Genomic DNA, 15455 nt, shown 5'->3' with positions numbered 1-15455 from the left:
GGCTGGATAGGCACAGCCCGGCATTAGCATGGTACCAGCGGCAGTTGACCTTCTGCTCCTCCTACTGCGCAGAACACTGCATCCAGACCCGCCAGGAGGAGGAGGGGCAAGAGGATGAACCGCAGCTACACCTAGGCATGGTGCAAGCGGTACCCAACAAGTACAAGGAGTTTTTGGAGGTCTTCTGCGAGAGGGAAGCGGATAAGCTGCCTCCCCACAGGCCTTACGACTGCAAGATTGACCTCCTGCCGGGAGCGACGCTGCCGACTGGGAAACTGTATTCCATGTCTGAAGATGAACTGCAAGAACTCAGGGAGTTCATAGATCACAACTTGAAGCGGGGGTTCATCCAAGAATCTAAAGCAGTGGGGGGCAGTCCCGTGTTTTTCGTGAAGAAGAAGGACACGCCCCAACGGAGACTCATAGTTGATTATAGGATCATAAATTCCAAAACAAAGCCCGCAGCATTCCCCATGCCCAAGATCGACGACCTGCTCGCGACGGTGAGGAAGGGACGGATCTTCACCAAGTTGGATCTACGAGGGGCGTACAACCTTATACGCATGCGGGAGGGCGATGAGTGGAAGACAGCCATGTTTACACCTTTAGGCACCTATGAATATCGCGTAATGCCTTTTGGTCTGCAAAATGGCTCCCATACCTTCCAAGCTTTCATGCATCATGTGTTAGCGGGACTCCTCTACAAGAAGTGCGTCTGCTTCCTGGACGACATCCTGATCTTCTCGGAATCGCAGGAGGCTCACGAGAGGGACGTCAAGGAGGTCCTGCAGAGGCTACGGGAGCACAGACTTTACGCCAAATTAGAGAAGTGCCAGTTCGACATGACGGAGGTGGATTTTCTGGGCTACAAGCTGTCCGACAAGGGACTCGCCATGGACAGCGCCAAGGTCCGCGCGGTGTTGGACTGGAAGAGCCCGCGCAATCGGAAGGAGGTCCAGAAGTTCGTCGGCTTCGCCAACTTTTATCGCAAGTTCATCAAAGGGTTCGCGAAGGAGACGGCGGCCATCACGGACACCCTCAGCTCCAAGAAGAAGAAGTTCACCTGGACGGACCAGGCGGAGCAGTCCTTTCGGAGACTCAAGCGTCTCTTCGCGTCCGAAGAACAGCTGCTACATGTAAACCCCAGCAGACCAATGAGGGTTGAGACGGACGCCTCGGACAGAGCGGTGGGGGCCGTCCTGTTGCAGCAAGATCCGCAAGGGGAATGGAGGCCGTGCGCATTCTACTCCAGGAAACTCAGCAAGGCGGAACAGAACTACACCATCTGGGACAGGGAGTTGCTGGCCATTCATGCAGCTTTCAAGGCGTGGCGGCACTTCCTCGTTGGAGCCAGACACACAGTGCAAGTCCGCACGGACCATAAGAACCTGGAGTACTGGCGCACGGCGCGGTTCCTGAACCAGAGACACATCCGCTGGGCGGAGTTCTTTGCGGATTTCGATTTCCGGATAGAATACATCCCGGGAGACAACAACGTCATGGCGGATGCACTATCCAGGAAGCCGCAGTATCTCGAGGAAGCGGCGCCGGTGGCGGCCAAGCACATTTTCGCACCGAAAGCGTGGGCGTGCGCTTCAGCTGCCGTGGACCTGGACGCGGTGCGTCGAGCGCTGCAGACGGATTCGTTCGCACAATCCAAGATGGAGGAGGTGCGAAAAGGCACAGCGAAGGACGACGAGTTCCAGATACGAGACGGACTGCTCATCCGCAAAGGGGCTCTCTACGTGCCCGGAGACGACCTCCGCGCGAAAGTCTTGCAGCAGCTACACGACGCGCCCAGCGCTGGGCACTTCGGCAAGGACAAAACGGCGGAATTAGTAACCAGAGACTTTTGGTGGCCCAAGGTGAGGGGAGAAGTCGCGGATTACGTCTCCAGGTGTGACACCTGCCAAAGGGCCAAGCCAGTACACAGGAAGCCGGCGGGTCTACTAGAACCCCTACAGACGCCGCTCGAACCGTGGGAGAGAGTGGCCCTGGACTTTGTCACAGATCTGCCCAGCTCGCGAGGCAAAACAGCGGTGCTCGTGGTCGTAGACATGTTCACCAAGATGGCGCACTTTATTCCGTGCGCGAAGGTGGCCACAGCGGAACAGACCGCCAAGCTGTTCATAGACCACGTGTTCAAAGCTCACGGCTTGCCGCGGTCCATCCTGTCCGACCGGGGTCGCCAATTCGTCTCGAGCTTCTGGCAGAAGCTGCTGGGCATCCTGAACGTCAAGATCAACTTAGCGTCAGCACGACACCCGCAGACCAACGGACAAGCGGAGAGGGTCAACGCCATCATGCAGCAGTACCTGCGATGCTACGCCAATCAACAACCCTCGACCTGGGTGGACTACCTACCGCTGGCCGAGTTTGCCTACAACAACACGAAGCACGGGTCTACGGGAGTGACACCGTTCTTCGCCAATAATGGGCGGCATCCCAGAACTTTCCCGGGGTTAGAGACGAAGGGGGAGGGGGAGCCAAGGGGAGCAGAGCACTTAGCAGCAGAGTTACAGGAGGTCCACGAGCAACTCCGAAGGCAATTGGAACTGGCGAAACACGCCTACAAAATGCAGGCAGACAAGCACAGGAGGGTCGGGGAGGACATCCAGGTGGGGGACTGGGTCTGGTTAGCAGCCCAGGCAGTGCCGGCCAGGACGCTAGCTAAGAGGAAGCTCAAGCACAAGCAGCTGGGACCTTACCAGGTCGCGGCACAAATCAATCCAGTGGCCTTCCGGTTGACACTCCCGGAGGGCTCCAGAATGCACCCAGTCTTTCATAGGTCAGTGCTCACACCCTACAGGGAACCCCACAGGTTTCAGGCGACAGGGAACGCGCCAGACACACTTAGTGAATCTCCGAAGAGGGAGGGGTCACGGAGGGCGACGCCACTCAACGAGGTCACGGAGATTTTGGACTCGAGGTGGGGGGAAGAGGGGGTGGAATACCTCCTCGCCAGGGAAGGTACCCCAGCCAGTGCCAACAGGTGGGTACCGTGCTATGCCGTGGAGGAGCACTATCTTAAAGACGAGTTCCATGCACTCTTCCCACACAGACCTATGCCGGCAGAGTTTTTCGACGACTGGCTCTTCACACCCACACTGTCAGCCAGTACGTTCCAGGGTTTTTCATCAGCTGAAGAGATGACGCCGGACACTAGCTCCTCGGAGGGGTCTCTCTCGGGGTTTGCCACAGACCGCTCCTATTGGTGGGACACTCAACCGGAGGTGGGGTGGCACAGGGAGCTGCTGCGGGGACCTTTGCAAGCAGTCTCACCAGAGGTACCCGGGGGAGGGGAGGACATGAACGTGTTGGGGGAGGATCCTGGATTCGGGCACATCAGCAGAGAGATGGAAGCAGAGGAAATCGACGTCGACGAGCCCGTTGCGGTTGGGCCGGATCCAGTGGACCGGCTACACACCAGGGGGGAAGAATGGTATCCCGCACTCACACCCACAGGACTGGAGCACCCGGAACCCACACCCGAAGAGGGGGAGGGGGAAGGGGGGGCTTCGAGGGGGGAATGGATGTCAGGGAATCAGGAGCAGGAGCACTGGGGAGAGAGGATTGGGAGAGCGAAGGGGAAGAATCTGAGGGCAGCGTAGGGGAGTATGACAGTGGCCCGAGAGATTCCATGAGCTTCTCCAGCGAATCAGAAGATTCCCAGAAGGGGGCGCCGATGGTCAGGGCAAGGGGGGTCCCAGGGGGGACGCACCAGAAACAAGGAGCCAGAGGGGAACCCCAAAGCAGCAGTGGAGGATCGGGACCAGTTTCCCCACCAGAGCATAGTGGGGGGGAGGAGTCACATGTGTCAGGGCCAGCGTCTCCTCCAGAGAGGGAGTCAGGGCTGACCACGCCTCCATCGGAGAGTGGGGGAACGGAAGGGAGGTCAGTTGCAGCTAGCCCCCCCGAAGGGGGAAGCAGTGGCAGCAGCAGTGAAACGGTCAGGAGGAAAGCTGCTGGCTGGGCGCGCGCGCCAAGTTCAAATGTGCAGGCGCGCGGAACAGCAGGAGACCCGGATGGGGAACCAGCTCCTAAAGCCCGCCGGAGGGAGGGAGAAGGCTCAGGGGAATCAGCGGGAGAAGAGGCTAGAAAGGGCGGAACCCCGGCGGGCAGGCGGACCCAGAGGAGGAAGGAGCAGCGGAGAAGGTGGAGCAAGGCTAGGATCTTAAATTGGTGTCAGGGGGGAGGAGACTCAGACGGAGCATCAGTGGTCTGACACTTTAGACGTGGGGCTGCGCGCTGCGGCTCTGGAAGTGAAACTGAACTTCAATAAAGACTTTTATACTTAACAACGAAGCAGCGTTGGTCCTTTGTGAGCTGGGACCTAGGGCAGCCCTGACATGCAGCATTACTGTTCTGGCATTATTCATTACAAAACGAAAACATTGCTACAATTTACATTGTAGTTTTACGTGAACCAAGTTCTAATTTGGTTATTCAACTATTGGCTCTGCCCCCAGTAACATTTCAGCCTCAGGCCCTATTTCTATGCATACATCCAGCTCATATACGAAGTCTTTACTTTTTGTGTACCCAAAACGCCTACTTTCCTTGAACAGCAACCAGGAAATCCTGTACTCTGGAAGTTGGGTGGGAGGGTGGACTGTTGTACCTGACTGACACAGGCCAACTTAAAGATGTGCACCCACACCAGGATAATATGCCAGCCCAGTCCCACTCTTGAAAGTTCAAGTTCTCTTTCTTTAAGCAGCCCAGATACCTCATCTCAACCTGTAGACGGGAAAGGATTCTTTCATATTTGCATGGATTTCACTACACAGTGACTGATAATTTTACAATGTGAAGGGGAGAACACCATAAGAAGCAAAGAATAAAAGACTGCTGTCGGGGAGTGAAAGGTTTGTGAATAGCAAAGATGTATTTCAGAATGGTTTGACTCAAAATACTGCTTTTCACACCACAATTTAAAGATACTTTTTCACTAATCACATTTGTATCATTACATAAGGAGTATCCCAGATCCAGCCAGTTTGGTGCTCTTCAGATATGGCTGGACTGCACCTCCTTCCACCAACTTTGGCTGCTGGCTCAGCTGCGCAGCTACCTGGGCAGGGATAGCCTAACTTCTGTTTTCTGTGCTCTAGTAATCTCTAGGTTAGATTACTGCAACGTACAGGGCTGCCTCTGAAGACAGTTCGGAAACTTCAGCTGGTGCAGAATTCAGCAGCCAAGCTGTTCACCGGGTCAAGATGGTTTGAGCATATTAAACCCAACCTGGCCTGCCTGCACTGGCTGCTAATCAGTTTCTGAGCCCAATTCAAACCTTAAATGTCTAAATACTGTAATACCTCAAGAACGTCCTCACCCAATATGAACCAACCCAGACCCTGCAACAGTAATAGTAATAGTAGTAGTTATAATATATTTATATGCCACCCATCTGGCTGGGTTGCCCCAATCACTCTGGGTGGCTTCCAACAAATTAAAACACAGTAAGACATCAAACATTAAAAACTTCCCTGTACAGGGCTGCCTTCAGATAGTGGTTTATTTCCTTGACATCTGATGGGAGGGTGTTTCACAGGGCGGGTGTGAGGCCCTTCTTTGTGTGCCCCCTCCATGGGAAGTTCTTTGTGTGCCCCCTCCATGGGAAGTAAGAGGATGGCAACATGAGAATGGGTTTTTTCTGCAGTAGCTCCCCGCTGTGCAATATTCTCCCCAGAGACGCTCACCTGGTGACTTTGTGACATATCTTTAGGTACCAGGCAAAAACATTTTTCCTCTCCCAGGCCTTTGGCTAATTAAACCATCTATGGCCTTATAAACTATGTGTTGTGGAGGCATTGCTTTGTTTGTTATTGTGTGTTTTTTTATTTCTATCCTGTAAACCACCCTGTGATCCTTGGATGAAGGGTGGTCAATAAATTAAATAAAGGGAATAAAACAAATATTAGAAATAAGCTCCCATCAACCCTGACTCTTGGCCATGCTGGCTGGGGCTGATGGCAGCAACATCAGGAAGTTAGGACATTGAGTATGAAATAGCTTGTGGAAAACACTGGTGAACTCCAGTGCTGCTTCAGAAGTACTGTTGTCCATTGATGTTCCTGTTAAGCCAGTTGTATATATTGTTATTCTCAATATATACATTTGCAGCTAACTTCATACACAAGTATGACTAATAAGGGTCCACCTATGTTAATTAAAATTTATAATAAGAAAGGTTTGTGATTTCAGATTTGCCATACTGAAATTTCGGTAACTACTGCCTTGTTAATGCAAATTAAACCCCTTCCAACTTATAATGAAGGATTTTCGTGTCTTCAGGGCATTCAGAATCAAGCATTTTAAGGTGAGGAGGCCTGCGATGGTCCAGACATTAGGTCATTAAGTTGCACTTCATTGAAGTTACTTCCAAAACAGTCTTTAAGTGAGAATTTTTATAGGAAGTCTAAGTAGCATAAGAAAGCAAAGCCTGTTTACAATATTGATATAGAAAAGGAGCAGTAATTTTTACCTGCTACCACTGGAGATTTTCTGTCATCTAGAAGCTGAATGGCAGTACTTGCTGTTACCACATTGCTTTTGTTTGCTGTTTCTACAATAAAAAAAAGAAGCAGTTATTCAAATTAAGATTCTAACTATGTATTTTTAAACAACTGGTGGTATGTTTTCACAGTCGCAGATTAAAATAAGCTTTGCATGTCATCTGAACTGGAGATTGTAGTCAAGCTCCATCCTGCTAAACCATAATCTGTAACCAAGAACAAACCTTGGTTAAGGAGGGGAGAGATTAACCATGACCCCACATTCGAATGACATGCTAAGCCACACATTAATTTAGTTGCTAGGTTGTGCTGAGCTCGAAGGAGGGGCTTAAAGGACTGTGGCTGCCCCCCTGGAAGCCAGTATGTTTGTGTGTTCACACTAAACAACAGTTCTTTGTGTGCACAGTGCAATTAGAAACTGCGAAATTACAGCATAATATTAAATTAAATCCTGCAAATCTTAACTGCCTGTAGTTTTAAGTAAGCAGAAATATTGGGTACCAATCTGGATTGATGGGTGCAATTCCTTCCTTCCTTCCCTCTTTTTATTTACTTAAAGGTTTTATGCCACACATTTCACGTGTTTCTCAAAGTGGTTTTGAGTGTATGAATTAGCTATGAATCGAAGCACAATTAAATGACAAACCTGTGCTGAAAGGGATTGAGTAGACAAAGCTTCCTGGTATCTGTTCTGCAGCTCTTCTGTACCAAAGCGGGAAATGATCAGCATTGAAAATATTCTCCTTGTCTCCAGCTGTCAAGAAGTCTCTTGAAACAGAAGAAAACATAATATGTTTGCCTGTTTTGGTTTTTACATCTTAAGCGCCTTAAAAAACAAAAGTTTTCTTTCTTTCCTTCCTTCCTTCTTTCTTTAGTTCTCCTGAAAGTAACTTTAGAATAATGTAAGCTACCCTCTAGATACCAGAGTCACTGGTGTCGGGATGGCAGCCCCACATGCGCCTGGTTACAACTGTGTTTACAATGCCTTCCCAGGTAGAATGCACCTAAAATAAACATGCTGCAGTGAATAAGCATGGCTGCTGCTAAGAAACAGGAGCTGGAAAACCTGTCTCCTCCTCAGCTTGTAGGTAGCCCCAGTAAGTAAGCAATGAACATCTTCCAGGAAGCGTAACAGAAAAGCACATTAGGCCTTACTTTATTGATGTTTCAATATTTGGTTTCAATATTTGCATTTTTGTTATTTCAGTTTTGATTGTGTAGGTTACTTTGAGACCCTTTGGTTGGTGTAAGAAGCGACAAATAAATACAATAACAAATAATAATAGTAAAGTAGTCTTGAGATTCTGGGCATTCTCACTTAAAATGTTATTTTGTAGCTAGCAATGCATGATGAATTGGGTGCAAATGAGGAACCATTTTTCTTGGGAGATTCAAAGTGGGGGGGGGAATCAAGGGGATAGATATCCATTGCCTTTTGGGGGTATATGAGCTGTATTAAACCTGCTAAAAACAGATCTGCATTCTTTGTGTGATGAGGCAGGATGAAACAGTTTGAAAATTGAATGAACAATCTGTTATGTACAAGCTTCCCAAATTAAATTGGAACAGAGAAGGCCTTCCCTGGTTGCTACCAGATGCATTTCTGCAGACTGTAGTGCAACCAAGAGGACCTCATTCTGAGATCATACTGGCTAGTCTGGTCTAAAGAGGTGAAGGTATCTCCTCATATAGCCAGGCTCCAAGTTGTTCAGGGCTTCCTAAATCAACAGCTGAAGCTCACACTTGGCCCAGCAGAACTTAGGTGTCCTTTGTTTTGACACATGGAATCTGAACTAGAATGCAGAGAACTAGTGGGAAAGGGAAAGAAGGGACTATATAAAATTATGTGCATGGTTCTCTACTTCCGGTACTGCTTTCTTACATTGCCATATACTACTTACTGATTAGTTAGCTGTTCCGGTCCCACAAACAAATTGACACGAGAAAGACCCGTCCGAGTTCCAAGGAAGGCAACTTCCACTCCCTTGTCTGAATTTCTGAAGGAGAGCAACACACAAGGAAGAATTACATTTCCAGACGGTAAATGGTATGCAGATATTCTGAGGTCACAAGAAGTGCAAGCACAAACCAGGACTGCAATTTTAATCAGTTTTAATAAATACAATAATCAACTTAAGCTTTAACTGAAATTAAAATATTTCCCCAATTAATCAGTGGGAGTTGGACTGAAAGGATAAACTGTTAAGCAGTCAACACAGATGCACAATCTCCCTAACCTATAGTTGTGTGCAAATGGCCGCTTGAAATTATCTGAATTATCCTATACATCTGAAGGCAGCCCTGTATAAGGAAGCTTTTTAAAGTTGAATGTTTTACTATGTTTTTATATATGCTGGAAGCTGCCCAGAGTGGCTGGGGCAACGCAGTCAGATGGGTGGGGTACAAAATAACAACAACAACAACAATACACCCTACTTTTTGATGGGTGGGAGCACCATTTCTCTCACTTTTTCAAGGTGGGGGAATAAGAAATTACCTAGCAGGTGTTTTCAGGGGGTGGTTGTGGGGTTCACCATTACCAGTGGCTGGAGCACAGCCTCTTCTGTTTTCACCTAAATTTCTAATATATATATGGCACTGGACATGATGGCAGAAGCAACTATGTTGACATTGTGGCCACCATTTTGCACAATGCCCTGGACCCAGAATTGTTCTGAGGTCTAGTGGCAGAGAAAAGGGGGCTGCTACCATTTAATTTAATGGTGGAGAATATTCTTGGGAAATTATGTGAGGTGAACTTTTTCTAGGGGTACGGGGGGGGGGGAATCTCAGAAATTTCCCCAGCTCTAATCTGATGCTCTATGGACAAGGCTGCAACCCTGTGCATTCTTAGGAGTAAGGACTAGCAAAGCCAGGATATTGTTTTTCATTGTTCCGCTTACCCTTCAAAAAGAAAAAAGAAAAAATGACACTCCACTATTCTTCATGTGCTTTTAGACATTGCCCAATTGGTCCCTTAAGTGAATCTTCTATATTCCCTTCCCAGTTTCCCTTTTCAAAATTGGTTTTTAATGGCCTCAAATGTGGCTTTAATGCACTGATTTTATGCAAAACACTCTGAGAGCAAGTCAGCAGGGCCACTGCATGTCAATCTTGTTTTTTAAAAATTATTATTAAATTAAATGCTGTCCATGCAATTTCATTTTGCCGCTCCAGAACAAATGACGCCATGAGGGTTGTCAGGTGGCTGCCTAGAGATTCCCCCCATGGCCCTTTAATGGGCTGCTAACTTGGAAGACGAGAGAGTCCTCATTTCTCCCATCCATTATGCTGCAGGCTCTGTCGTCAGCCTCCCTCCTCAGCTGATGTACAGCTCACTTGCTCATTACAGCGGATAGTGGATGATTGTGGGCGAATGATGGACTGAGGATAGCTACACAGCTGCCCAATCTTTTGTTTTAGTAATGGGTTTAAAGGAAAAGAGAAATAGCTTAGCAACTCTACATTGCAGGGCTCCAAGCGAAGTCACATCACAGCCCCAGTTTTAGAAAATGCCAACGGGTGGTAGCAGCACCTGAGAAGAGAGTAGTGGCACTCTCAGGATGCCAGGACAGCAAAGCCTGTACCAGGAGGACAGTCTAGATCAGGGGTAGCCAGTATGGCCATTGGCTTTGGGTTGATGGCTCCTGGAGTTCAACAATAGCTGGATCACACCACATTGGAAATCTATGATTTAGGTCATTATTCTGGAAGTAGTATTTTAATAATATATAACACCCATTACTCTAGTACAGAAGATGTATGTAGGCATGTAGAGGTATGAAGACATGTAGAGGTATCTAGAATGTAGACATGAATTGAATCTTTCCACTGATACAAATGGAAGAGTCTATAAGGGCAGGTGAATTATTTCTGTGCATCATATATTTAAAACAATGAATGAATTGGTGAAAAATAAATGTATGTAACTGAGTGAAGACATTATTAAAAGAATCATAAGCAATGCTTTGTTCACTTACTCTGATTTGTTCAGTGCAAGGCTGGTCCAATAAGCTTCTATTGGTGCGCTGACCACTGCATCAAACAGTACTTCCTGTATTAATTCTTTATCACCTATAAAGTTTTAAAAGCATTAATAAGGAGCATGTGTGCAGCCTTCTTACAACAGTAAACTTGGAGTCAGTAGATATTGGCAGGAATGCTACATGTCTGTTGTTAGAGACTGTATACTTCACTGCGGACTCTGGCCCCAGAAGAAATTGTAGGTACGTATGTGATGGAAATCTCACCTATTTGAGATGAGACGGGGAGGAGGGAAAATCTCACATACCATGGCTAGCATCTTTCTCTTGCACATGAAAATCTAAATTTCCTGGATTCCTTGCACTAATCCTTATATGAGTTCCATATGTCCATACTATATTTCATCCTGGTACTATCATGCTTGGTAGCATCATTCCACAATACTGGTTGCAATCCACCACCACCCATATTCTGTCCCAGTACCAACTATAGAAGACACAATTAAATGAACACATGGAACATTTGCTTTCTGTGGCCAGCAATGGAAAATTCCCAGTTTCATGTGTAAGGTTGTGCTGCAGACAATACTGTCTCACATCCCAACCACAGCTCAATTAAGTTTTTGTTACCAAAGCACATACAGGTATGATCGTCAAACAGTCTGAACATCAAAATCCATCATGGTTTTCTCAGTAATACATGCCAATGTATTTCTAGTGAAGCAAGCAAAGGTTTCACCCAGCAGTCTGCTGTATAACATCCAGTACAAATAGAACTTTCTTAAGCAAGGATACTTAGTGTTTGTTTGGAAAAATGTTATAAGGATATGCAATGAAATTCAACTAAGGGGAAACGAGGAAGTCGTTTTACAAAGTAAGTAACTGTTATTTTCAATAAGGTTATGATTTATGTTTGTTATGTTTTGTTTGTTTTGTGTTTTTGTTTGTCGCTGATATTGTAAAAACTAATAAATTTTTTGCAAAAAATAAAAAGGATACTTAGTGTTTGTGTAGCGTTCAAAGAGCTTCTGAATCTTTATTGTGTTATAATCCATTCAGTGGTAGGTCAGTATTATAACCCCAATATCGCAGATGGGGGAACTGAGGCTGAGAGAAAAAAGCTTGCCTAGACCAGCTACTGATTTGATGGTTCAAGCAAGCTCAGGCCCCCACCAATGATGTACGCTGCCCATTTCCTGTGTATTGCATTAAAAATGAAGCTGTAAAAGGCAAATACAGTTTGGAGGAATACTTATCAAAATTAATCAACAACTCACAAGGAAGCAATGGCTCTTTCCCCATGAGGTAGTTTTGAATAGCCTTCAGCTGAGTCATTTGGCGGTGCTCAGGATGCAAGTCTGTGTTGCAATATGACCTGAGAACATAGCATGGTTAAAAATAATTTCAACAAATATTTGTAAGCATGATCTCCCATTGTCATTCTGCAGGAGGAGTCAGGCACACCACGCATGAACAAAAAGGGCAACACAAATCAACAGCATGCTTTATTGAAGACTTACCATTCATCTGCCAAAGATACATCAGGCTGTTCTAAATCATTCAATCCTGAAATCGGAATATGTGACAAGGGTCATTTTCTGAAAGCTATCAGCATCAGTTCAGTGTCTGTATACAGTTCATGACAGTCATTCTTCCTTCTTTGGGGTAGGCAAGGGACTGCTAGGTTATATACCATAACTAATCTAAATTAAGTGTATTTCTATCAGTACTCAAAAATATGCAAGAACCAAGGGAATGCATTTGATTAAACCTTGGGAACTGAATATCATTATATATACAGGACCACATAGGTTAGACAGCTGGAAGACACCTGTACAAACTTCAAGCTGGTCTTCAAGCATGTTAAGACAACAGGCGCTTTTACCCTAGTTGTCCCACAAGCATGATATCCTAAGGATTGTAATCAGTGGGTTGTATCCAATGCTGAGTGAGTGGAATTCCATGCATGCGGCAGGACTTCCTTTTCCTCTCCTCTCCTAGTACACTACCCAAATATACTTTTATGAGTGCGCAGGGAGCTGGAGGGGACAGGAAAGGAAAAGGAAGTTCCATCACATGCACAGAAGCCGGTTGCACCAGTGAAGCTGCAGTGTTGGGAAATAGCCTAGTGTGTTTCTCTATTCCTTTAGTGATCTTATGGTACTGTTACATATGCTCTTTTGTTATTGCTGTCTGTATTTTTTTAAAGTTTTTTTTTAAAAAATAAAACTCATGAAGACGCACAGGCATAAAAAAGCATAGGAGGTGGGTATGAGAGATAGTCAAAAAGGCAAGTAGCTGAGGATAGGAATGGAAAAGGACGCTGAGATTATGAGTCTCAAACTCTACTGACTGAGATGACAAAACAGAATTTTTAATACAAAATGAAGATGACCAACGTAGGCTTGGGTGTTTATACAGGAACATAGGAAGCTGCCTTTTAGAAGACCCTATGCTGTCCACTCTGGCAGGCAGTTTCAGAAAGAGGTCCTTCACATTACCTGCATCCAGATCCTCTTAACTGGAGATGCCAGGGACTGAACCAAGGAAATTCTGCATGCAGAATGTGTGGTTTAGGCTGGAACTATCTATCAAGAGTAGCTACAGGGGAATGAAAACTCTATCTCAACCTCAGCTATCATTGTCTGAACAGCAGGACCCAGGTTCTATCGTATGTTTTGGTTCTAAAACATTCAAGAGTCCCACAACCGTGGTTAGCAGGCATATGGGTATAATTCAAATAGTAAAAGTAGGGGATCTGATACTCTGATGATGCTTTGACCATGAAAAACACAAATTGGCACAGATGGGGTGGGGGTTGTCCTGCTGGGCAAGCAAGGTGGCTGCATAGCTCTGCGGTCCGATCCACCTAATAGGCCTAATCAATTAAAACCACAAATCTAGCACAAAGATGCCCACAAAGTGAGGGATAAAATGATGCAGCCATGTTGCTGCTTTCTATGTTACAATGAATCTTTGTTGTGGGCATTGTCCCCATAAATCTCTCACATATATCTTTCATCCAATTAGATATGTGTGCATGCACACACACACACGTCCAAAACATGCACAAGGTCACTGGGCAATAAAGCAGAAAAACTGCTTGAGAGACCTCCATGCCTTAAGCCCTATTATCATGCAACAGTTGAACAAATGCCTAGGAAATCTGATTTGCTGTGCAAATGCTACCTTCTTCTATAGTCACGTTTCCTCTGAAGAAATATTTGCCGTGTCCTCTAGAGAGAGCCACACCTAAACTGTGCAGATAAACAAAAAGCAGGCCATGAAATCTGTCCCACACACAAAGTTAGGAAAGTGCAAGAGAAAATATATACCATTCTCCCGGCATTTTTAGTCCGTGCTCTAGAAACAATTCAGTCTTGTTTCCAAAACCTTGGTGGTTGCATTTATTGCTCAACCAGCCACTTCAGTGCCATTTCATTTTTACTGTGCCAGGAGCAATGGACTGTATCTATTTGTGTGTTTAGGGGTGCAGTAACCCGTGCATTCTCTGGCAAGCTCAAATGCAAGCCCCACCAAGGTCAGAGTGGTTCTTCCAGCTGCTTCATTTTCCAGCCAAGATCTGAACATGCCCATGGGCTCACCGAGAAGGAGGCTCAAAAATGAAAGTCATCTGTGTGCATGGGGGGCGGGAACGGACTGCCCTTACTGATAGTTTGGGCGCCTGTAGAGCTGCTGAGTGCAAGGAAATACAAGAATGTGTTAATAGGGGTCATAATGACCCACTTGGCATAATTCTTTGTTGCATAGTTTGGCATGTTAATATTTTATGTGATGGAAATAATACCGCATTGGGCTTATCTTCTCCATATAACACGGTCACACATGGAGGACTACTACTATATAATGTATAGCATGGACAAATGGCTGGAAGACATTTCCTCTGTTTTCTAAAGCATTCATGAAACTGCAGTACAGGTGACTTGGAGGCCTGGCAAGAGATCAATAGGATAAAGCCCACATGGTTCCCACTCGGAGATGCAATCTATTCTCTGTGGTCAGGTATCTAATTTGTTTGAGAATCTACAAGCCTTCGGAGAGGAAATTCCAAAGACTCTTTTTTGGTACAACAGAAATGTATGCTATAAAAGTACGTTTCCTTTTCTGCCCTTTAAACCATCTGCACTACTATCTCTTATCAATATAAGACCCACAATAGAAAGGCAAGGATCTGGAAAACAAAGTTTTACAAAATAGCTTTTGCACTGCACTTCTGTTTTGCTTATATTGCTCTCTCATAGGTAGATGGGCATCCAGATCCACAGCAGAGTTAAGACAAGGGGCCAACCTGAGGCATGGATGCCACAAATGTCAAGAGCCATTACCAGAATCCGGTAATCTTCAGGCTTCTGTACCAGTTACTGGTGCAGTGAGCTACCAGAACTATGGTTTACAACAGCTTTCACTAAATTATTATTATTATTTCCATACCATCCTTCATCAGAAGGTCACAGGGTGGTTTACAATATAAAAGCACAAAATATACAGCGCACTACATATTAACAAACAAAAACAATCCTCCCCCATCTAAAAGGCCATAGGTGGTTTAATTAGCCGAAGGCCTGGGAGAAGAAGAATGCTTTTGTCTAGCACCTAAAGATATGTAACAAAGGTGTCAGATGAACCTCCCTGGGGAGAAACTTCCACAAGCAAGGAACCATCACAGAAAAGGCCTGCTCTCATGTTGTTGCCCTGTGGACCTCTCGTGGAGGAGGCACATGAAGGGCCTCAGATGATGATCACACAGGATCCGGGTCAGTTCATATGGGGAGAGGTCACTCTTGAGGTATTGCACTTTCTGTAGGTTTTTACTCCAACTCCCATCAGCCCCAGACTGAATGGGATGATGGGAGTTGTAGTCCAAAACATCTGGGCAGCAATGCATTTTCAGGCTCCGGACTACCTACCCTGATTGGCTATTGGATCTTCCTGG

At 46.1% G+C, this 15455-nt stretch overlaps 1 protein-coding gene across 3 annotated transcripts in view; it reads right to left on the bottom strand.

The window, feature by feature from the left end:
• Nucleotides 1–15455, bottom strand: part of CACNA2D3 (calcium voltage-gated channel auxiliary subunit alpha2delta 3) — a 486071-nt gene that overhangs the window by 93154 nt on the left and 377462 nt on the right. For all 3 annotated transcript variants that reach the window (XM_053377842.1, XM_053377843.1, XM_053377844.1), the window contains 7 exons: nt 13691–13758; nt 12022–12067; nt 11779–11876; nt 10499–10592; nt 8420–8515; nt 7165–7286; nt 6488–6568 (listed from right to left, as the gene is read on the bottom strand). In XM_053377842.1, coding sequence (XP_053233817.1) covers nt 6488–6568; nt 7165–7286; nt 8420–8515; nt 10499–10592; nt 11779–11876; nt 12022–12067; nt 13691–13758 — 605 coding nt within the window. The remainder of the gene's footprint in view (nt 1–6487; nt 6569–7164; nt 7287–8419; nt 8516–10498; nt 10593–11778; nt 11877–12021; nt 12068–13690; nt 13759–15455) is intronic.

Source organism: Podarcis raffonei, chromosome 2 (assembly GCF_027172205.1).
Source record: "Podarcis raffonei isolate rPodRaf1 chromosome 2, rPodRaf1.pri, whole genome shotgun sequence".
Lineage (NCBI taxonomy): Eukaryota > Metazoa > Chordata > Lepidosauria > Squamata > Lacertidae > Podarcis > Podarcis raffonei.
The sequence above is the reverse complement of the archived record's forward strand: the minus strand, read 5'-3'. Positions and strand labels throughout refer to the sequence as shown.